The 23,756-nt window shown below is 41.2% G+C and overlaps 3 protein-coding genes across 4 annotated transcripts in view; all 3 read right to left on the bottom strand.

Moving 5' to 3' along the window:
* Positions 1-651: 651 nt before the first annotated feature.
* pacsin2 (protein kinase C and casein kinase substrate in neurons 2) lies at positions 652-18,285 on the bottom strand. 2 transcript variants are annotated; one of them, XM_057323821.1, is made up of 11 exons: positions 18,172-18,285; positions 8,389-8,444; positions 8,161-8,317; positions 6,559-6,794; positions 5,990-6,142; positions 5,664-5,839; positions 5,389-5,509; positions 4,891-5,012; positions 2,930-3,073; positions 1,942-2,126; positions 652-1,861 (listed from the first exon to the last, which is right to left on the bottom strand). In XM_057323821.1, the coding sequence occupies exons 2-11, from the start codon at positions 8,440-8,442 to the stop codon at positions 1,752-1,754; spliced, it is 1,458 nt and encodes a 485-aa protein (XP_057179804.1). In that variant the 5' UTR covers positions 8,443-8,444; positions 18,172-18,285; the 3' UTR covers positions 652-1,751. The 2 variants fall into 2 exon arrangements, with proteins under 2 accessions (XP_057179804.1, XP_057179805.1); XM_057323822.1 differs by lacking the exon at positions 18,172-18,285 and adding an exon at positions 17,323-17,380.
* A 116-nt stretch (positions 18,286-18,401) lies between these two features.
* On the bottom strand, positions 18,402-22,985 carry ttll1 (tubulin tyrosine ligase-like family, member 1). Its single transcript, XM_057323823.1, is given in 10 exon segments — positions 18,402-20,051; positions 20,117-20,280; positions 20,352-20,438; positions 20,517-20,660; positions 20,867-20,975; positions 21,052-21,189; positions 21,716-21,896; positions 21,998-22,206; positions 22,378-22,594; positions 22,837-22,985. Coding segments are annotated over 9 exon segments (1,272 nt in total). The 5' UTR covers positions 22,491-22,594; positions 22,837-22,985; the 3' UTR covers positions 18,402-19,924.
* A 101-nt stretch (positions 22,986-23,086) lies between these two features.
* The window catches only part of LOC130547511 (telomeric repeat-binding factor 2-like), a 2,875-nt gene continuing 2,205 nt past the window's right edge, over positions 23,087-23,756 (bottom strand). Inside the window, exon 8 of the mRNA XM_057323474.1 lies at positions 23,087-23,098. Coding sequence (XP_057179457.1) covers positions 23,087-23,098 — 12 coding nt within the window. The remainder of the gene's footprint in view (positions 23,099-23,756) is intronic.

The raw sequence follows: 23,756 nt of genomic DNA, 5'->3' as shown, positions 1-23,756 counted from the left end.
TGATAGCCCAACACTGCGCTGCCATAGCTGTGAAAACCACGGGGATTTAAATGTCCGAAAAATGTGATAACCTTTCATTGTTGTCATGTGTAAGTGTAGCGGATATGTTTGAGTTTACACAACAATACATATGTTTTCATAACCATACACAAGTCAGCTTGATTTTGAACGTTAACGGACCGGCTCTCACCGTTCCAATATGGCGGACGACCAACGTATGCCGGCCCCATAGAAACAGATGCTAATGCGGCATCTAGTTATTTTAATATCTATGCTCGAGACCGCAGCACTTCCTGACGCCGTTGCGTCACGAGCTGCGCGCTCACTAAAGGAAAACAACACTTGTTTACAAACCGTGTTCACGTGTACTTTATCATTTGTTATTAATACACAGGTCCAAACGTCAAAATCACCTGTGGAAAAACGTATTCCTACTTTTTTTTTTTACAAATTATGTCAAAAAAACTGTAAAAAGAATTTAGTATTTGTTGTCTGCACTTGAAACTGTTAACAACCTTAAACGTTTGCATGTTGCATTTGATATATTTTTCATTTTAGTGTCCAACATTCAGAACCTTGCAGTATGTTTATTTGGCTGTAAAGCTGTAAAGTGAAACACACACAAAACACCATAATTGAACAAATGTAACATTCATTTATTCGTTGCCAGCTTGACAATATACGAAGACGAGTTTTGCGATGTGACGTAACAAACCAAACACATCACCTGTACATCAATCTTCAATTCATTCATTCATTCATATCGCATCTCTCAGTTTTATACAGCTCTGCCCAGAACACGGCGTGAACAGCACACATCACCTCTCTTTACTGTATGAGCCACCCGAGGCGCTGGATGGGTTATACATCTTATATATACAAACAGAAAACAATGAATTTGTAACATTCAATCAATCTATCAATTCTCATTGTGAATCACAGCATATGTGCACGGGGATACATGTCAAAGCACTTGTGGCATATAGAAAAAGAGTCTTCGATATTAAAACTAAAATTCATTTGATCCCATGAAGGCGTTAGATACGTTGAATGTGTCCTTTACACGCTGAACATACATGTGCACCTTTCCCCAAAACATTCATCACGTGTCCTTCTGACATTAAACTACAGCCAGCTGTTCAGTGCAGACGAAGAGCTGAACGTCAGAAACTTTCTTCCTAAACGAGACGTCAACAACGAAGAACAAATGAAAACAAGACAGTCCGAACGTGTCATTAAACCAGAGGAAGGCTTCTGAGCGGGAGAAAGAGTTTGGCGTTATACAGAAGTGTGGATCAGCATCTATTCAGTCTTACAGCATATGAAATCAATTCCATTGATGAGGTCCGTCTGCTTTTACAGCGACATTTCTAAAACCAGTTTTCTAAAAACACATTTAAAAAGATCCAGCCGTAAATGTTTCACAGAGCAGCGGGTCGCCCTCCAATCCGAGCGCAGGCTTTAATCACGCTTTATGTGAAATGAAATATTATCATGAACAGAACAGTTTACAATGACTGGCACTTTACACGTGTTTGTAAGTTGCTCCAATCGTAACAGAAGCGTTATATTATTTGAATAAAGTGTTGCCGATTAACCGACCTTGTGAACTATTTAGGATTTACAACAGCTACTAATGTCAGGACTAATGCCTGTGGTGCTGATCCGAGGCCTGTAACAGAGGTCAACCCATCCCGGACGAGCACATGAGCTTAAGGTTGGCAAACAGTAACAATCTGGCCTCTCGCTGGCTAAACGTCCTCCACGTAATTGGCTGGATAGAGTCCGAGGGTTCCGTCTGTCAGGCGTCCTTTACACCAGCCCTGCTCGTCCTCCAAAGCCATCTTGATGAATTCTTCTCCTGTGAAGAACATGAATATGTCACGCATTCCCCCTGGACACTAGAACACCCCATTATCATGACTGGTGACGTCACCACACCTGCTTTAAAGCTCAGCTCATCCTGCTCCTGTCCGTCATAATCGTACAGCGCCCGGACGGGCACGGACACTTCGCCGGGACAGGACGGCTCATCGTCAAACGGGTTGCCGTTGGCATTCGAGCTGGCAAACGGATTCCCGGTTTCCTCATCCGACCAATCAGGAGTCTTCTCTACGGTGCTGGCGCTGGAAGGACAAGAAGAGAGATGAAACGAATGATGCTTACAAACCCCATCCAGAATCCACATGATGTCTGTCACTTCTTAAAAGCTGAGAGAGATCCAAAAAATGTTCAAACAAAACTGAAAGTTTACACAAACGTTGCCAATAGCCTGATAGTAGTCACATAGACGTCTAGAAGATGTCTGTAAGATGTTTATGATTTAGAACGGATGTAAATCTCAGACGTCTTACAGACGTACATGTGCTATCTGGGTAGTGTGTTTTGTGATTTTGTGGAATGATGTCTATGATCTCTCTCGTGGTTTTAATGTTAAACATCACATGGATTCTGCATGATGTGGGTTCTGAAATCATATGTACATGCTTGACGCCCTTAAACCAAACCCAGCCAATGCAGAACAGACCAAACAACCGAGACACACTGAAACAGAAACAGCTCTGCAAACAAGTATGTGTGTGTGTGTGTGATATGACTGAGGCACATTCAAGCAGGATACAGGAAGTGTGACTGGCTGCAGTTCGTCACATGACCACCAGATGGCCGACGGTAACGTGACAGAAAACACAAGTGCTGGGTTCAGAAACATGCAGATATCATGTGACACATCATCTCGCGTGGTCTCTTCTTGTGCTCTTCTCGCACGGCTGAACTGCTCAATGTCTCTGAGACACACATGAAGAGAGGGTGTGTGTGAACGCTGATCGGCCATGCAGAACAACAAACAGCCACTTGAAGAGCCACAGAGAGAGAGAGAGAGAGGGGGAGAGAGAGAGAGAGGAGAACAGGTGCTTCGGGCTTCACCAACGTTTTGGCAATGACTTGCTCTTTTTTGGCATTAAGCGGGCTGCTCTTGGGCTGCTGAACTGCTTCTTCTTCCTCCTCGTCGCCATCATCATCATCATCAAACGGGTTTAAACACTGCGGCTCTGTGCTACTGGGCACAGTCAAACTAACAACACAGAGACACACATCAGACCGGACGATCAAGCGCCATTAGAAACATCTTTAAACACACAGAACACACGCACACACTGCTGTTGATCGAACAGGTTTAATGCATCATGGGAAGGTTTTTACTTCACTTCTGCCGTGTACAAATGAGATAAAGAATGTGTCTGACAACTCGGGCATCTCCATGGGAAGCTGCTGTCCATTCAGGTAAAAAACTGCACGGGCATGGAAACATGTCTAGCGCTCTTCAAAGGGGTTTATTAAGGGTTTCACTTGTTTTTGAAATAATCAACAGATGAAACGTTCTGGGCAGGTAGAAAATCACACGCATAACACAATACAATTAAAAGCGAGTTATTTTGTTTTGTTATCGTTCTGCAAGTTGATGACGTTTATCACTGATATAGAAGAGTTTTGATAAGACGCAACAACATCACACACGTTACTAGGGATGTAACAATATTATTATCTATATCGGTTTATCGCAATAGCAAACTTGTCTCAATCTTATAGTGGTCACATGACTGTATGAAACGATAGGTCATATGACGTAACAGAGAATGATAGAAACAAGAATAGATGTTACCTCATGCATGTGGAGACAGCATTTATTTATTATAATGATCGTGCTTGGTCTATAAACACCATGCACTGCGCTGTGTTTGACCTTTCTGTGTTTTTCTTATTTGCTCCTGTAAAGCTGCTTTGGAACAATGCACGTTGTGAAAAGCGCTATATAAATAAAATTGAATTGAATTGAATGACCTCGGTCAAGGTCCATCTGGTGCAATGATTTTATTTGATTTGTCATTTTAAATGTTGCAATAAACATCATACCGTGGACTTTATACCAAGGTATTACCGTACAGTAAGATTCTGATATCCCTACAAGTTACTCTGTGTTTGTTGTTAAGTTACACATCGTACGCAAGCTACGGTCGTCCAATGAGAAACTACATTAAATCAGAAATTCTTCATGAGACTTCATGTAAATTCAACTATATCTTTTTTCTGTTTTTAATTTCCTGTTTTGCCATCTACCACCAGAGAGGTGGTACAGTTTGAGAAGCACTGATGTGAAATAGTCAAGAAGCTAGTTCTCACAACAGAAATGAAAATCTAGCTAAACATTTGTGATGAAAAACTCCCAAAATGACTGACAATTTCCTGTCAAAAATAGAAAAATAACTGGCATTATCAGTTAGAGATAGCTCACCCAAACAATGAAAATTCTGTCATCATTTGCTCACCCTCATGTCATTTCAAAGCTGTATAAATGATCAACACAGAGAAAGATATTTGGAAGAATGTGAGCAAGTTTCAGTTCTGCTACATCACCCACTGCCATAGCAGGAAACAATAAATGGCAGTCAAAGGTGTCCCAGAACCACCTTCACCTCAATATCTCCCTTTGTGTTCATCAGAACAAAAACATGTTCTTTTTCCTACTATGGTAGTCGATGGTGTCCCACAAGTGTAAAATGCTAACATTCTTTCAAATATCTCACTCTGTGTTCATCAGAACAAAGAAATGTATACAGGCTCAGAACAACTTAAGGGTGAGTAAATATTGACGGAATTGTTATTTTTGGGTGAACCTTGAACACAACCATTTTGTTTTCACTAAACATCTTTTTTTTTTGTTTAATCCAAACATTCGCCTGCACATTATGTCCAAAAAAACCCACCCAAGAGACATTAGGGCACTTTAACAGATGTTTTTGGCCACAAACAGTCATACCGCAATATTCTGAGACGTTGGCAAATGTAATTGAACATGTGAAACCACATTGAGCATGCACAGATATTTTTTACCTGCTGCTGGTTTTGGAGACGTGATCACCCGCTTGAGTGATTCCTGTCAACATCACTTCATCAGGCTGTTTTCTCTTCGTTTCTCGTCGACTGAGTGTCCGGTTTAAATCCATGGACCATTCCTACAACACACGCACGGATGGTGTGTTACTAAAACACATCAAGATCGTCCAGACGGATTCATCAGACCACATTCAGTCAAATTGACTTATGAACAGCTTTATCAACGAATGAACATTGATGCCTGATGTAGATACACAGGTGTCGACCGCACACCTAAACAAAAGAATCTGCCCCTGATAGCACACATACGTCTGGGAAACGTCTATTTGATGTCTGCGTTTACATCTGCAAGACGTCTTTGAGACGTCTGCTGTCAGCTGTAATATAGACATCTGTAAGTCGATGTTTTTACACAGCAGATGTTGAGCAGACGTACCTGTGCTATCTGGGTTACCGAACATGCGAATCATCACTTGAAAATAAATGGTGCCGTACCTCAAACTGAGGCCAGTTCATGCTCATATCGGGGCCACGGTTCGAGCGGAACCATTTGAGGTCCTCCTGAACGTCGGCGCCCTGGATGGTGTCTTCTAGCGTGTGATAAACCGTCTTATACCTGACGGGACAGGGGGTTGTGAATGTGTTGTGAATCTGACACCTGAAGATTTGCATGAGTGACCTAAGGCTCTCATTTAAATGTTTGCCATCACTACTGTGCAACCGCACACATATGCAAACTGGGTGCAATGGCTGAGATGTGTTGCTCTCACTTGTGATTGTTGGAGAGGTCGAGGTGTTGTTTGACGCCGAGCAGCAGCTCTTTGAAGAAGGACAGTCTGTTGTCTTCAAACTGCTGCCACTGTTCAAACACCAGCTCCATGTTCTCCATGTACTGAGGAGTGACCTTATCCAGCTCCTCCAGAGACTTCTCGTAACGCTCTTTAGTCTGAAACGATTCAGTCATACGGATACTGTCAGCGACCAAAGGGAATGAGGAAAAACAGCAGATTTGCCAATCATAACCGAGCACATTCACATACAGTAGAGGCAGAAAGCGGTCATGTGAACCTAACTTCACACTTCGACACACACACACCTTGTGAACTTCCTGTTGGCACTTCTCCACCTTCTCCTGCAGTTTCCTCTGAGCCTCTGGGTTGTTATTGTCAAGTTTACTTGAGTTCTCTCGGCTGGTGGCAGTTTTCTCCTCCTTGCAGGCATTGTGAAAAGCTTTCTTAAATCCGTCCACCTGCCGACATGACCACAGCATTCTCTGAGCTTAAAAACTCCACACACCTACTCCTACATACACCTCCTCTTCTATTCGGCAAGACACGTATGCAATGCGCCGCAAAGGTGAAATAAGAGATCAATCTCAAAGCTGCTGCTGTTCTTATCTCACGGACCTCTAAATTCAGATTATAACACCACAAATGATCTTAAACGTGCCACAAAACATAATACCCTTGTGCATTTCTTTATCGCTCTTAAACAAACAAACGCAAGCATTACAACAGTACCTCACTCATTCATGTTTACCCGGAGAACAGGTGGCAGGTACTTACAGTGACAGAGGAAAAACTATGCTAATGCTAGCTGCTAAATATAAACAATTTAAGCTTTCAGAAGCACATATTTCTTGAGTTAGTGCGCTTAAGGCCGTACCTCTTTGAGTTTTTTGGCCCAGGGTTTCTGGGCTTTGCGAAACCCATCTTCCGCCTCTTTGGTCTCTTTGAAGCCGCCTATCATCTGCTTATGGTAGGCGTCCTTCTGCCAGTTCTTCACTTTCTCAAAGTCCTCGCCCATCAGAGCAGCTTTGACTTCCACATGCAGGTCGCTGACTTTCTCTGCTTCGGTCATGAGGGCGCACCACGCTCGCTCCACCGTCCCGTATTGAGGCCCTACAGTAGCCAGGGCAGGAAAGATAATCAACTGGATGAAATCAGTTCGGATTTGTAAGACCGTTAAGCGCCAGGTGGTGAAGGTGGCCAGCCAATCACCACCAAACCATCACACTGAACACAGGAAACCCCCAGAGTTCGGTCCTGAGCCCGCTGGGGTTCTCGCGGGTTCTGCACGGCTCCGATCCTGTCAACCTTCATGATGGCCTGATCTCAGATATGGAGTACGACCGTAACGAAGAGTACTAGCCACACAAACAAATACTACTAAAGCTCCAGCAGCATTAACATTTACAAGTTTAGAATTTGTAATGTCAGCACAGTTTTCTCATATAAAAATAGATTTTATAACAATATTTCCAGTCCAGCAAGCGATAATTGCAGCTGTTGATCCATGGACAACTTTATTCGGATAAATTCACATAGGACACTATAAAATAAAAAACAAAGAGACACCTTAGTATTTGCTCAAACCTGCAGGACGACTGTCTGCTATGAAAAGTTAAGAAATTCAAACACAGAAAAGTCAACAGCCATGTTTCACAATGTTGGATGACTAGTAAGGTCTGATGATGCTACGCTGGGCCAATCCAATAACTATGTTTACCAGGAAAGAACAATGACCAACCACATAATCTTCATTCAAGAATGTCACAAATCTCACCAAGATAACAGCACAATAACAGACAGCATTCCTGAAATCTCTGAACTGACAGTGAGTGGCTGATCAACAGAGACCTTTCCAAAACCTTCCTAAACTTCACTGTGCACCTCATAACTGACTGAATCATCTATGAATTTCTACTCACATATTTCATATCAAACTACAATGTGTATTACATGTCAACAGCAGATGAAGCAGTTCTCCTCAGGTTTCATTTCCTCAACATCTCGTTCCTCCTCGTGAAAACTCAATCCTGTTCTAACAGCATGTGTGACAAACCAAACTGAGGATGGAGTGTGTCTAACAGGAAGTGAGGTCATGCTCTATGAGCGATCAGCAACTGTGTGTAGTAACTTACCATAACACAGCTAGTTCGAAGGAACAGGAAGTGGCTTTAGTAGACGCTGCGAATAGAAACCTTAATATGACTCAGCTATTGGGACAAACTGAACTTCACTCATGTCAACGGCACATGCTGTCAAAATGTGTACACAAAACCAGATGCACCATTTTCTGTGCTCTTAACTACGTCCAGAATTCACACCGAAGGACAGATGCGGGTCACAGTTTCCTTCAGAGAGTAAACAAACCTGGAGAAACAGAGTCTCTGTATATATACGCACAACACCAGGAAGGACATTTGTGCATTTAAATCCACTGAATGAAAGCGGTGTTTGTGTGGTAAGCTGAAGCAGGTTTGACCTTTCTCGATGAGTTGTCTCCAGCGTTTAGCCCATTCGGTCAGCTGCTGAGCGTAAGCTTTCTCGATTCGCGCTCGCTCGTGAATGCAGTTCATCAGGTCATTGCACAGCCTGTTGCCATCGTCCACTCGCTTCACGGTGCGCTTGTAGTTTCCCACCTGAGACGTGACGTGACCATTAAAAACAGAGCGAGCTAACAGAGAAATGCGGTGCGTGTAACATCACGTACCTCCCAGAAGCTGTCGCTGGACACGTCAGTCAAAGAGTCAGTGAAGTCCGACATGGCTGAAAGAAAACAACATCATCATCATTTCACTTCCTGCAGATTGGAGACAGCGCCAACTAGTGGTCAAGAAGTGAATACAATCGTTAAAATTAGGGCCAGTGTCAAGTTTAACTCCCATCAACAAAACCTGAGGTAGCTTAGCAAGGTGTTGAGCATTGACTCAAAATGACCCCTTTGTGAAAATGAACCATGTTTTATTATAGTATTATTATACACAAATGATTAGTTTGGCAGATAGATCATGTTCTGTGATGAACTACACTTGTACTACAGATACCATGGTGAAACTATGCTTACTGTAGCAAGCTTCAGGTTAATCTGTGGTTTAACTATAGCAAACATGTTTTTGGGAGTTATTTCTAGTAAAAGCATGCTTAATGTTCATAAGCGTCATTAAAACAGACGTTCTTCAGTGTGTGTGATGATTCATTTATAACACTGTAAACAGACCGGCACGTATGCAAGCGAGAAACAAGCTCAATAATGTGGAACATGCCGAGGAAGTGAAGAACATTCCTGTCATTCTTCCAGGAGCGTTTGACCTCTCTGACCTCTGTAAGCCGCTTTATCTCCAAAACACACGTCGCTACCAAACACACACACACGGCGCTCTGGAGGAAGCTCATACTTTCCATGATTGAACAACTCAAGCGATATGACATAAACTGATTTAGCAGGGTGAAAGAGGAACAGGGAAACACCCACAAGCCTCTTAAAGGAACAGTACACCCAAAAACCACATCACTTCCTCATTCTCCGGTCACAACGGCTGAATTGTGTGGGTGCGTTCTTCACAATCTCTCACATGACATGGAAACGCTTGACATACAGCACAAGTGATATTTATCATGACATATTGCCTCCTTTTTATTATTAAACACATGGTAGATACAATTAAAACTTTAAATATCATCAATTCTATAACAAGTTCTCTATAGAAACTAGGGCTGTGACGGTGGCAGTTTTTTGGTGCGGTGGTTGGGAAATATATACAATATTAAATATAATATATAAATAATATTTATATACTTATATTTGCATGTATCAACCACATGACGAGTGGAGGAGAAATATAGACCTTATTTAAATACCTTTTGAAATATAATATCTGAAATAAATGAGGATGAAACATCCGTCCATGTTTAATGCACAAATCCATTAGTGGAATGGTACACTACAGAACATTGAAATAAACATCAGTAAATAATGAAAACTTCAATGAAATAAAGTTAAATATGAAATAACACAGCTCTTGTTGCAGTAAGTTCAGTCAGTGGCGTATTAACTCTTACAGTCCTTATCAATTCCATTTGAAACCTTGGCTTTCCTATTCAGATTGTCATAAAAACGTTACTCTTTCCTACTCGTTGATGGAAAACTTGGTGACACTATACAATAAGGTGCTATTTGTTAACAATGAGTTAATGCATTAGTTAACATGAACTAACAATGAACAATACTTCGACAGCATTTATTAATAATAGTTCATGTTAATTTCAGCATTTACTAAAACATTATTAAAATCAAACGTTGTCACTGTTAACATTAGTTAATGCCCCATGAACTAACATGAATAACTGTATTGACATGAACTAACATTGACAAGGATTAATAAATGCTGAAAAACTCAATTGTTCATTGTTAGCTAATGTTTCGTAATGCATTTACTAATGATAAATAATAGCACTTTATGGTAAAGTGTTACCGAAAACTTACATGTTGACATTGTCCAGATTCAAATGTGTACAGCTGCACTGAATGCACACGCTGCGACACTAAGCCAGTTTTGGTTTCACAACAAGATCCATTGCAGAATGCGCAGAATAACCTGGGTTTTGCCGTGCAGGCCCGCGCTCGAACGCACCAACGGAAACGTATGCCAATCATTTCTGTGTTCATTTCAAATCATTTCATAAAACTATGCACAACTGAAAGGCTACAAATAGCAATCCTATCGCAACTGTCACATTTATTACACTTATGTTTGTCACAGTGACGTGCACTTCTGCCGGTGGCACTTTACCACCGCGGCGGTGCGGTTGTCATGGATCCAAAGAAAGAAAACCCAGAAACTGCTCTTCAAGTTCCTCACTGTTCCTTTCATTCTAGGGGTGCAACGGATCCCAAAACTCACGGTTCGGATCATATAACGGATTTTGGGTCACGGATCGGATCAGCTAATGTAAATGCTCATCATAGTTTTATTATTAGAATAAAATAAGGTTTTTTTTGTTGTATAAAATACCCTGAAGATATCAACAGATTACTGAACATTATTAAGCAGTTATTATTTGTCTTCTAGGGCTAGGCTATGTTAGACAGTATGCATGCATTAGGGTAATTAAAAAACGACAATAGGCTATGTATAACAAATAAAAATGATATTAACGTGCAATCGGAGTAGACAGATGACATATGGATCTCTAGAGGTCAGATTATAAATGTGACAAGTGTTATGATAGCGATCATGGAGTATTTCCACTGACTTTCTCTCATCTTCTCAAATGCGTTACTCAATTAACAGTGAGCGCCATGTCAAAATTGCTGAAGTTGCGCACGTTTAAGCTTTTTTGTGGATCGCTTATGGAGCACTGGATTACGTCATTTGCGCTTTGACTCAACACAACATTACTTTCACTTTACAGCTAGCCTTAGTTGCAATTATCTTTTAATCTATGACGATTTGCAGTTAGTCTGCGGGTCACATGCATTCCCAACCGTAGAGAACAATCCGTACGGATCAACCGCGATCCGTTTCACCACTATTACATTCAATTCCCAAAGGACTACCACAGTTCCTGAAAGAAATCCAACATAAATATTGATCGGTATCTGTACGCTCAGGAACCCTTCGAGCGTCGAGAAGATATGCAGCTGATCAGCACTCACAAGTATGAGCCGAGACTAGGGCTGCACGATATATCGAAAATAGCCCACACACAATTTGACATTTTTTTTTGGTGCAGTTTATCAGTGTAGTATGGTTAAATGCTGCTGCATCTGAAAGCCAGAGGGCGCTCTCGTGCAGGATCTCCAAATATGCCCCGCAGAAGAAGACCATAATGCGTCCAAAATCACCTACTTCCATACTATATAGTCTGCGAAAATATCATGAATAGGGATTACTTACTTTTTTGGACCGGTACATAATTGGGTCGATACCAGAGTATTGATAAGCTTTGTGACAAACGATACTGTTATCGATATTTGCGTTGTTTGATCTCTGTGTTTTCGGGTGTTAATTGGCGAATTAGAGGCTGCTGCCTGTCATTTTCCATCCCTGAATGATGTCCAAATGGCTATAGTTATAACATTGTTTTTAATAATTCGGCCACGGAGTATATTTACTCACTTTAGTAAATTGAAGTAAATGTGCTATTAAAATGATCAAAAATAGTACATATAGTTAAAAAAATATTACTAGCTTAGAAAATAGTACTTAAATTTATGTAGATCTAAAACCAGAAAGGAAAAAAGAAATACGGTCTACCAGCCAAATAACCATAGTGATGTAAAGTAAATATGCAGAATTACATTATGATGTGCTCTTATGCGCCGTAAGTTAAGTGCCGTAAGTGGTATGCTAAGGAACACACACACCTTTTGTTATGTGGCATTTTCTGTTTGCTCAGAAGCATTTGTAAACTGCAGTTCTAAAGCTCAGCTGTAATAAAGAAACTTAAAATGTTTAACATCTTTTCACATCATGTGTTTTTGCATCAAATTATAGAGCGTAGTATCGATAACAGTATTGATAAGAACCGGTATCGATAAGCAGTATCAATGTCGGTATCGATAAAATCTTAACGATACTCATCCCTAGTCATGAATAGTATGTCCGAAACCTCAGTACGCAAAAAACAGTAGGCGAGAAATACCCGGATGGTCTACTACTTCCGCCGAGATTGGTGAGTGTGAATCGGATGGACACTTCTCTATCCCATGATGCCACGGGAGCTGAGCAACGGTCAAACTTCTAATGTAAATCAAATAAATATAGCGGAAAACTTTAAGGCGGACGTCCGTTTTTAATGTAAGTGCCAATAAATGAATTTCTCGTGACTAAATGATGTTTTTATCAACGCTCACGTGTAGGTTGTTGTTAATACGTCATAGGTCAAACGGGTCACATGACCATAAAACATGGCTCACGGAGTATGTCGGAAATGTATTCATACTACTGCCACTCATACCGTAGTGTTTTAACAGCCGATAGGTAGATACTTATTCAAATTCAGTATGTACCGTCACAGTATGCCATTTCGGACGCAGCGGTAGTTTCTGGAAATGCCTATGGGGATCTTTCTATCACAGTTCTTCAAGCCTCGACAGGTATTTTTATGATAATAAAGTATATTTATAGCGATGATGTTTGACGAGTTGCTTTTTCAAATGCACGTTATAAGCGACTCAAACTCGCACTGCTTTTAGATCGAGCAGCATTTCCTACCGATCACAGAGCCGTGGCTTATGAACAAATTACGCATGAAACATAATGGCAGACTTTCTGAAATCACAATCGCTCTAGACAGGGCCATTTACGCGATATTTAGTGTTAATCGCGGTTTATCGTGCAGCCCTAACCGAGACGCTGCTCGTCCAGCAGTTCTTCAGTGGACACTACTGATGGAGTGATGGGATGTTCAGCATTCAGATGTCACGTGTGAGCAGGAACTGTCACTCAAACGCTTAAAGTCGGCATGAAACAGAACTAGCGATCGTCTTTTTTTCCATATTGTGATGTATACCTGAGTGAAACGACTTCTGAAATGAGACAAAAATGTTGGGTGGAACTTGATTTCATCCACTGACAACTGATTGGATCGTTAAAAGGTAAAAGATTGGCCCTCGTGCCATTCCTTGTGACCAGAAGTGAAGAGAGGTCGCTTTGAGATGGGGAGGAGCTTAACGTTTTTGATTAAAGATTACAAGTGCAAATTTTTTTTTTTAAATAATGATGAGCAAGGATAAATCATTTATAATCAATACTTCACCACTGTGTAAAACAATTAGAACGATCATTTTTTATTTCATGCCGACTTTAATAACATTAATGAAAGTGTTTCATATAAGGGCTTTATTTCAAGAAAGCCAGAGGACTGAGATAAGATGTGCAGACGCTGTGATGTAAGCAGTCAAAGAGCCAATCACAATGCTCTGAAGGAGCTGATGTAATCACTCCACGCTAACAAGAGTCAAACATCTATAATCTACTACACTAGCGGTCAAAAGTTTACACTCCCTTGACTGAAACGTGTGCCATGACCTTAAAAAAAAACAAAAAAAACATTTGATCTGAAGGCGTACACTTGCACTTTATTCGTTTTGTAGATAAAAATAAAATGTTTATAATATTTTAATCATGTCAGGGTGAGACCTTAAAGGAGTAGTTCACCTTCAAAATGAATATTCTGTCATCGTTTACTCGCCCTCTTGAAGAAAGAAAGTCATACAGGTGTGAAATGACAAGAGGGCGAGTAAACGATGACAGAATATTCACGTTTATGAGAGTCTCATACCGACCAGCAGAAGAACAAAAGTCACCATCACACAATACATCACGTGTGCTTTACACAATGCACTTCACAAACACACAAATAATCTACGGTCTCTGCAAATCTCATTCCAAAATATAAGGAAAGTGAATGAGGACTGAAGCCGTGTGTGGATAAAACACCATTCAACGGCTAAACGCAGTTAGTTTTCACAGAAGCTCTTCCACTCCAGTGAGCTCTTCACTGATATGATCAGATCACTGAATCATGAAACAAGCCCGCCCAGCCTCAAACCCACACATCCCAGCATCAGCTTACTGGCACAAAAGTTAGGTGCACCCAAATTTCCGACCGCATCGCATTTAACACATTTCACTTTTTTTAAATCGCTGTCCATATAGGCAAAATTGACTTGTAAATGATTAACTAACAATCTGGTCAACATAAAGTTCTTTATTTGAAGCACAATTCTACAAGAAAGGTCACTTACTCAAGAAGTGTTGGTGCTTAAAGTGCTTCAGTGAACTGAAACTTAAAACATCTCAAGATAAATGGACCAGGGCTTGACATAACCTGGGAGGTTGATGGCTCCGTGTCAGAGCATTGCTTATGATTTTATTCACGAAAAAGTTGTCAATCGTTCTTTTCATCTTCTTTCATCATCCGCGCTACATCCACTCTGTTTAACTGACGGGCCTATAGGCTCCTCCCCTCTCTGTTTAACTGACGGGCCTATAGGCTCCTCCCCTCTGTCTGACTGCAGCACACGCATTTTCACACGTACACACCAGAGGTTGCGCTAGACTTTTTTATTGTCCGTCATTTTGACTGACAGGCTCGTAAAAAATCCGTCATAATCTACTATTACCCGTCACTACGGTGCAAGGTGGCGTTAGGTGGTAATTAGTATGTTCGTGACGTCATCACGCTGTACTTGCGTCTCGGAACGTGTTGTATTTTAATACAACTGAATGCCCAATAAAGCCGTTGTTGTTTATATTCATCTATATATTTAATGTTTTAATGTTTATGTTCATATGTGATTCGATCTGTGAAAACCCAACACATGGTGCAAATTTATATATTACAGTTTTTGATACCATATTCAAGCCCTTTCCAAATCAGTTTTATTTTGCTCATATCTTGTGTATGTAACAACAGTTATGGCTGAGGACGGCTGAAGCGCTAGGATTTACAGGAACGGAATTTGGAGGAACACAGGTTTAAAGTTAAGTGATGAAAATAAAAGCACAACAGTCCAGTATCACAAGTAAAAGTCTCTTTAGAGTAGTAAAAGACTTACTCTAATAACAATTTAATAAAAAAACATTTCCCAGTGTTGAGGTCTATAAAGATACTGTACAAAACCGTTTGAATAAAACGAAAGTAAGGAAAATGGTGCGGGCACACTTACAGAACGAGAGCTCTGCCGTTATCACTACACAAGGAAACTAACAAACATTACGGACAACAACTAATAAGCAGTGAAGCAAGTTTTACCTTGTTTATCATGTGCATAGTGTCTGGACTCATGATCATCCCTTGTATGTTTTGCGATCGGATAACTCCCGGTGCTGCAGACGGGGAGCTCTGTCATCTCACGAACACATTGTATAAAAAACTTTGCATGCCGTAGTTTACACAGGACTGGCGGGAAATGTGCATTGATACTCCTTCATTCTTCATGTTATGTGGTTTACTTTGATAGGTGAACTGTCTTTCCCGCGTCCCAGCGCGACATCCGACGGGTTTTCCCAGATCGCATCACATATGTCTAGTCAGTAACAACGACAGGTGAAAACACGCACGTCCCTTATTCGCGAGCATATCACGCTCTAATGAAGGGAAACGGGGAGTTACAACTTGTCCACATTGTAATCCGTCAAAATGACAGACAGACGGACGGCCTTCAGGTTTTTCAGTCACTGGCAAAAAAAAATTGTCAATGACAGAGACCTCTGGTACACACACGTACAGGGAAATCTGGACCACGGCCAATCAGAGGGGGTCCGCCCTTCACTATCTCTGATTGGTTTAGACCACGATATGGGCCTAATGTGTGTCTGTTGTTGAATCACAGGGAGACTTTCAGAGTCGCGGAGACTTCTTTTCTCCCTCGAACGGCTGGTCGCACCGGTGCGACCTCAGATTTTGTTTAGTCGCACCATTGAGAAATAAGGTCGCATGGAGCACTGCATTTATCTGTGCTATTGCACATACTTTGATTACTTGATCTTATTTGATTACTTACTGATTAGTTGTTTTCATCAACAGTTGGAATTTGAGTTATAGGCCAATAGTTTTCATGGTATCATACGCTTATTCATTAAGATTACATAGGTAAAAAAAAAAAAAAAAATTTAATAATTTTTGAGGTGGTGCCAGTAAAAATTGGAATCACTTGCCCCACTGGGCCAGTAGAAAAAAATCCTTAGCGTTGAGCCCTGCAGATATATCATCCTCCGTTATATTTTTTAAAATGTTACACACACACAAAGATATTTACATTTAGTTTGATTTGGGGTGAAGAAACACATCTACTACAACCTTTCAAATGGCTAACAGATTATTTTATATTTTTCTACTTTATATTTGTCACGCTGTGTACACAACTTTTTCCATACAGGTAGTTTTCCACATTATAAAACATGTTACAATGTCTTATTATGTATTATTAATTACAACTTGCTTAGGCATCGTGGCTTCGCTTGTATTAGCAAAACATGCTATGGGATTGACAGTTTTAAATGGTTACGATAATGAGAATTTTTAAGGCCTTTTTTTTAAATGCTTTTAAAGTCCCAGTGAAATTAAAAATGACAATTCTTATTTTTCCTTGAAATATTGCAGCGCATATAGTAAATAGCGTATCAATGTGGGTGATTTTCCTTTTTTCACATGTGCCTCATAATCTTCAGTTAAAATCTGAAAATGCACTTCCGCCCCGAAATGACGTAAATTAGACGGCATGGACAGAGCCTCCGTTAACTCCTCCCCTTCAAAACTCCTCCCCTTCAACTGTCAGTCTGCTGCCAGTTTCATTTCAAAATCAATGCAACAGCTGTTTTACACATCCAATCAATTCGCAGTGAAACACGCAAGCCACGCCCACTAATTTCCTCCTTTGAAATTCATTTTCACTCAGAAATGTGTCAGAATACGGAAGTAAAAACTAACGTAACTTCCGGTTCACGAGGACTTTAAGCATGTCTCCTTGTTTCTAATGAATCAAAAGGAAATGTGTTTTTAAGAAAACCATGTTTGAAATTAAGATTTTGTGAGAATAACCCAGCTTAATCCAAAACATTCCTTTGCCAAGCATGACCAGTGACTAGAAAATGTTGTGTGACTGAGAAATTCAGAATACAGGCGGTGAGCTGACCTGAGGTCAGTCGAGTTTGTCCTCCCGGTCACTCATCTCTTCAGCGAATCACTGAAAAACTCATCCTGTGTCAAGCTGAGCATGTATGTTCCTTCAGATTCCTACCAGAATCAACACATCACAGCTGTATGACTAAAGAGTTTTCTTACACGAACACATCAACACAAGAAACCGAAGAAAACAGAGTGTTCCGGTCATTCTCAAATAAAATCACGTATGATTTACAGCCGATTGGTGTGTGTTGTGTGTCCAGTAGCTCAACAGGTAGCAGCACGAGCAACACAAAGGTCATGGGTTCGAGTCCTCGGAAACACATGCTGATAAATGTGTTGACCTCGAATGCATCTTAAACCCCTTCGAATAAAAGCGTCTGTCAAAATAGGCACGCTTAAGACACAGTGACGTCACGACACGCGGCTCACGTGCACTGATGTCGTCTTCTAACCAACATTATTACGCCAAGACCGCATTAACCGACTTAAAGAATCATAAGAAGTGAAAAAGAGATTACGAGGTAAACACAGAAACCGCCCCGCCCTGTTACTGCCGCACGCACGCACACACACACACACACACTCACACAGACAAACAAGTACACAATGAATCGCTTTTAAATGCCATCATTAATGAAGACGAGCCGATTTATAGGGGCTTTAAAACAACGCAGCTCTGACGGACGCGTTGAGAAACGAAGTGGTTTTCTCGCGGTGCGTATGAAGTGTATATGAAGACATGTCAGTGTTCAGTGATCGATCGGACGCTTAACAGATATCACAAAGTTCTCACAGACAAGCTCATAACGTCACATTGAATCTCTGCATCGCGCCAAACATCATGTCAAATCGTTACCTGTGTGTGTTAAGAGTCGCTCCTGCGTCGATGTAATTTTGACTTTCTCCGATTTTCAACCGTCAAGCGAGAGGAGGCGCGCCTCTCTGACGTCATTTCCACTCGGGCAGCCCTCTCGTGTCACTTCCGCTCGGTCGAAATAAAAGTCCACAAAAGCGCAGAACACACGGTAAATTAAATGTCTCTCACTAAATCCTTGGTGTTTCGAGTGTTACGTCATCACGCAACCGTGTTTTTTGGCAGTTTTAACAATCATAGGTAGTTTAGATGGTTAGAGTAAGGTTAGGGTAAAGGCTTCTTAAGACTTGAAACACCAAGGATTTAGTCAAAACCAACAAGCCACGCCCACGAATCTGACTCGAAACACCATGGATTAAGTGAGAGCCGTAAATAAAAGTGGCTTATCTTTAACAATTGTATTTATTTACGTCCTTCTGTAGTTGCAAGACCGTTTCCCCTTTCATACACATTATATTGAAAAGAGTATTGATTTTTTGACAATTTGACAAATGTGTTAGTTCGTTTCAAACAAATGTAATTTATTATAGATTATTTCTATTATTTATTTTATTCTTATTATTCTGTATGTACCATACTACAGTAATTTCAGTCTAAAAAAACGATTCTACATTTATTATGATTACGTCAAAATTGTTCACTTTCATACATTTTTCGTTTCTCATGCCCTTTATACATATTGTTTACGTGTCTCATTGTGATTCTATATGTGCACTACCATGGAGACTGCAAAATATGGTATTTCAACGACAATCAAGTATTCTATTCACTCTAAATCCCATCCAGTACACGCATTACTCTGGTTGTGTGAATTCCCCTGGTGATATTTTACAACCTAAAGCCATATAAAAATACACACATTTCAAATAAACAGTCTAGATAAGACACTGTTGTATGTGTTCAACGAGAATACTGCACGTTGATATTTTGTCTTTTTCATTCATTTCGATTGTGTTCTTTTATTTTCAAAAAGAGAGACACTTGGTGCGAGTTATAACTTTAGATCGCTTCAAGAGAACACAATCTGCACACTGAGATCAATAGCGTATTTCATACAGTAGGCTCTCGACACACATTTGTGTGCTGTAACAAATAAATAAACAAGAAATTAGACAAACTTACATATACAAACATTTAAAATAGCTTAAAATAACACTTAAAGGGTTAGTTCACTCAAAAATGATCATTTACTCACCCTCAGGTTGTTTTAAACCTGTTTAAATGTCTTTGTTCTGTTAAACACAAAGAAAGATATTTGTAAGAATGTTAGCCATTTTCAGTTCAGTGACATCATCCACGAGCACAGTAGGAAAACAAATATTCTATCTCTTTTTGTTCTGAACAAACAGTTCTGGGGCACCTTTGACTAGCATTTCATTTCTCCTACTATGGCAGTCAATGATGTCACAGAATTGAAAATGGCAAACATTCTTCCAAGTCATTTCTACAGGTATGAAATGACACGAGGCTGAGCGAAAGATGACAGAATTTTAATTTTTGGGTGAACTAAACCATGTGGTCCAGTGTGTTGCTTTCGTATTTCACTGTATTTCTACTGTAAACCTTTTCTTCAAACGTTTCAGATGTCAGAATTGCCTGTACAGGCACGTTGGTATCATGCGAACAGGGTTTGTGCGGCACACACGTTCATAGATCTATCGGTCAGATCATGCAGGGTCCGAACTCTTCTGAAGTCTCTCGTCACTCCAGATTGAAGGGCCGTGGTCAGCTGACATCACTTCCAGGTGGCTGGGAAAGGGCGGACGCTGCTGGATCTCGTGCCCTTTGACCCCGATGACTGACCCGATCGGCCCCGGAGGTCACGCTCGGCGCTCTCGCTCATGGCCTGCTCTTCGTCGTAACTGTAAAACAGAGAGATTGATTTCGATCTGCGATGCTTGATTTTGGAAATTCACACGTCACTCACAGCACGTCGTAGTGTCCCAGAGCCTCTCTGGGCAGGCTGCGGTTCCAGCGGCACTCTGGGATTTCACCGTTGGGCGTGACGACGTTCAGCGTGTCGTTGATGAGGTTGTACTTCAGGATCCGGTCGTTGGCTGTGCTGGAGGTCAGAGAAGGAGACGCGTTCACCTGAAACAGACGCGCGCACAGTTCACGCTCGCTGACTTTGACGTGCGCTTCGTGAAATGAATGAGGCTCACCTCGATCAGCCACGGTTTGAGTTTGTCATCGATGATGATGTCATAACCTTAACACTCGAAGCAGTGCTTGTCATTGTTCATGACCGGCTACAGAGAGAACGCAGCCAGATCAGACCATGTGTTAGGAAACATTTGCTCTTTTCTGAGGTTGTCAGAGAGACTCACAGCTACTGCTTTCAGTGATTGGACGATGATCCAGTGGATCTGATCGAACAGGTGATTCGTGACGTCGTGTCCTCTGGTGCTCTCCAGATACAGACGCAGGTTACTGACCGTCCACTTTCCTCCGTGGACGTGATTATAGTCGCCCTGCAACAACACAACCCAACACACGCGCGTCAAACATTCATCAAACACCCGACACGAGAGGTGAGCGATATGACTACCGGTGACGACACCAATGCAACTGCAGTTATCTGGATGCAAGTTCAAGCCCTCGCTTTATAAACGAATGAAGCGCTTCATCTCGTTTGTCTGTTAATGTGCACTGAACAAAACAGAAGCGAACGACTCACGCCGTGCTTCTGGATGGCAACGTTGGTGAGGTGGACGAACATGTTGTCCAGTTCACTGGTGCTGGGCGTGTATTTCACCGTACAGAAGCGACAGAAGCCCAGTTTATACCTGACAAACACAAACGCTTCACATCAGCGGACGCTTGGAGCTCCACGTGACTGAGACGACACTGTGAAGAACTTACATGTAACACTTGAGAGGTCGATAGCTGGTGACCAACACGTACAGACGCAAGTCAAACTTCTTCCCTCCGATCAACAGAGGATTGTCAATGTATAACGAGATGACATACGCTTCCTTCCCACTGTTTGCTGCCACGAACCTGCAAAACAACCTCCCATTTACTGTTCAGCATTCCTTTAAACATCAAGCTGTCATAGTTCATATATTACAAACCTTACCTTGAATGTTGTTATATATGTGCATATAGATAATATTGCGCAATTTGGAATTTTATGATCAGTTTAAAGCTTAGAGAATGCCTTGAAAATCCCATTTTTGACATTTCCGTGCCATCTAGCGGAAGCAAAAGATAACAACATGTGCAATGCCAAACCATTAGATGCCTGTCAGCTCTCTCTGTAAAGACTTGGATTGAATTGTTTTAAGACTCTAATTTAGATCCATACTAAACATACATTCTTCAAGTATTTTCTCGTCAACCAGTTCATTCCAAATTTAATATAAAGCCAACAATAAAACTGCAAGGATGACTAGTGATTAATCAGACATAACACTTGTCAGATGTTTACTTGTTTTGTTCACGCCACATTTCCATGCGTGAATATTTCTGACGGTCATAATGATGAACCGCGCGTCTAATCTGCAGGACGATGTTTCAGACTTACGTGGACGTGCGACTGTCTCGAGACCATTTCTTGATCTGAGAGAGTTTGTTGATGAGGAAGATGCCTTTCCCCTGAGCTTTTCCACACGGCTTCATGATCCACGTGCTGGACGGACTCTTCCTGAACTCCTCCACGAACAGATTGTAGTCCGACGGCAACATGAACGTCACCGGCACGAAATCTGTCGAAGTACACGTGAGAAGAGGCGCTCTGATGTGTATGTACTGTACATCAAGAGCCAACACCACAGTGAAATGTGTCGATGTCAATGTGAAGTGGTACCCAGGTGGATGTGTTTTCCACTCTCATCCTTCTCTGCCAGTGGACTGCACTCTTTCTCCAGCTCTTTCCTGTAGCGCTTGATGTTTTTGATCATCAGATCTTTTCGGGTCAGCTCGTAGTGGTTGGGGAAGTGATTGACCATCTGATCATCTGACAGCCGGTAGCCGGTGTCCACGCTGAAGACGTTCCTGATGGTCTGGATACTCATCCTGTGCAGGGTACAACATCGAATCAACTTCTGCCAATAAGGACTTCTTGAAATCAGACTGCAGGCGCGACTTGCGGTAACAGACTTTGGTGACACTCAGCTTAACTGACGCATCCCGGTTGTTATGGCAACAAATGAACTTGAGCAAAAGTGAGATTTATAAGTGTCTTACCAGTAGAAGTTCCAGTCATCGCTGTCGGTCACTTGGATCCAGCCTCTCTTCTCAAAGTTATTGATCAGCACCGATTTCTCAATGTCTGTCACCCACTTCACTTTACCAGCCATCACACACACACACGCGCACACACACACGCACACAACACACGCACACAACACACGCGCGCGCGCACACACACACACACACACACACACACACACACTCCACCTGCCTGAAACACACACACATTTGCTTTAGGGAATCCTTATGGAGTTTAAAAAAATATTCATATGTTTGACCCCCACAACGGCTCGGTTTTAAAAAACAAACTTTAAAAGAATAAGAATACAAATTATAATACAATCCCTTTAAATCAAAACAGCAAACAAACAAACATCCATGACACAGACATTTAGGGACTGACTGACAGACAGATGAATGAAATCGGCGATTAATTTCTATAGTTGTACTTACAGTGCGAGCTCACGATGTGATCACTTCATCCTGACAAACTCACTCTTTGTTTGCTTGTTCATTTATTTCTTCTATCGCTGATCACACAGCACGAGAACACCCATAGCAACGGAGCGACTTCTGGAGCGACGTCATTTCCGGAACGAACATGACATCATTTGTAGTGGTGGCGAGATGAAGCCTCATGAAGCTTTGAAGCTTTTTAGCCGAGTGGTTCACAAAAGGGGTCATTTCTCGAGGCTTCATTTGCTCACAGTACCATCTGGTGGCCAAAGAGGGTAAAACAGGCAGATACATTACAGATGTGCCTGATGTGGTCTGTGATACACTGTATTTTGCGCCAGTTAAGGCTTAGAAATAACGGTGAAGGAAAAAAATCAATTTCCACATAGACTAATCTATTTATATGAATATAATGTGTATTTTCTGGTGGTATATAATATAATTATTGTATGACATACCTGTGTAATTAACGTATTGCCTTGAAATAAATGTGTGTAAATCAATTATTTGGTCATAATAGGCAGAAGGGGCAATATTATTATTCTAAAACCGGAAAGTGTCTGGTTTCACTGGGCAGAGGGCAGTGAATGTGCTTGTGGTACTTGGTTTATATAGCTGTCAAAATGTCAAAAAAAAAAAAAAATTAACTATACATTAGACATTTTACAAACAAAAGTGGCCTGGCACAAAAGAGCAAATGTCGAAATAGACATCAGACAAAGCATCACAAAACAAAATAAAACAAAATAATAATTATCATATACCTTTGTAAAAACTGCAATTATTAACAGAATAATGTCGCGGCAAGATTCGAACCGTTTACTGAACCACTCAGGCGGAAGCTTCAGACGTCATCTATGACGTCATTGGTCTAAAGCGATACAAGCCTCGATACGCGCTGTCGCGTGCTACTGAAA

This window comes from Triplophysa rosa, linkage group LG24 (assembly GCF_024868665.1).
Source record: "Triplophysa rosa linkage group LG24, Trosa_1v2, whole genome shotgun sequence".
NCBI lineage: Eukaryota > Metazoa > Chordata > Actinopteri > Cypriniformes > Nemacheilidae > Triplophysa > Triplophysa rosa.
This window is presented reverse-complemented; position numbering and strand designations above follow the sequence as displayed.

Bases quoted from the DNA above. Each gene is read 5' to 3' on its own strand.
- pacsin2 (XM_057323821.1), bottom strand. From the start codon at position 8,442: ATGTCGGACTTCACTGACTCTTTGACTGACGTGTCCAGCGACAGCTTC. The intron at 6,143-6,558 runs GTACGGCCTTAA...TCATGTCGGCAG, and splicing joins GGGCCAAAAAACTCAAAGAG to GTGGACGGATTTAAGAAAGC. The intron at 3,074-4,890 runs GTAAAAAATATC...CTGTGTTGTTAG, and splicing joins GTCTCCAAAACCAGCAGCAG to TTTGACTGTGCCCAGTAGCA.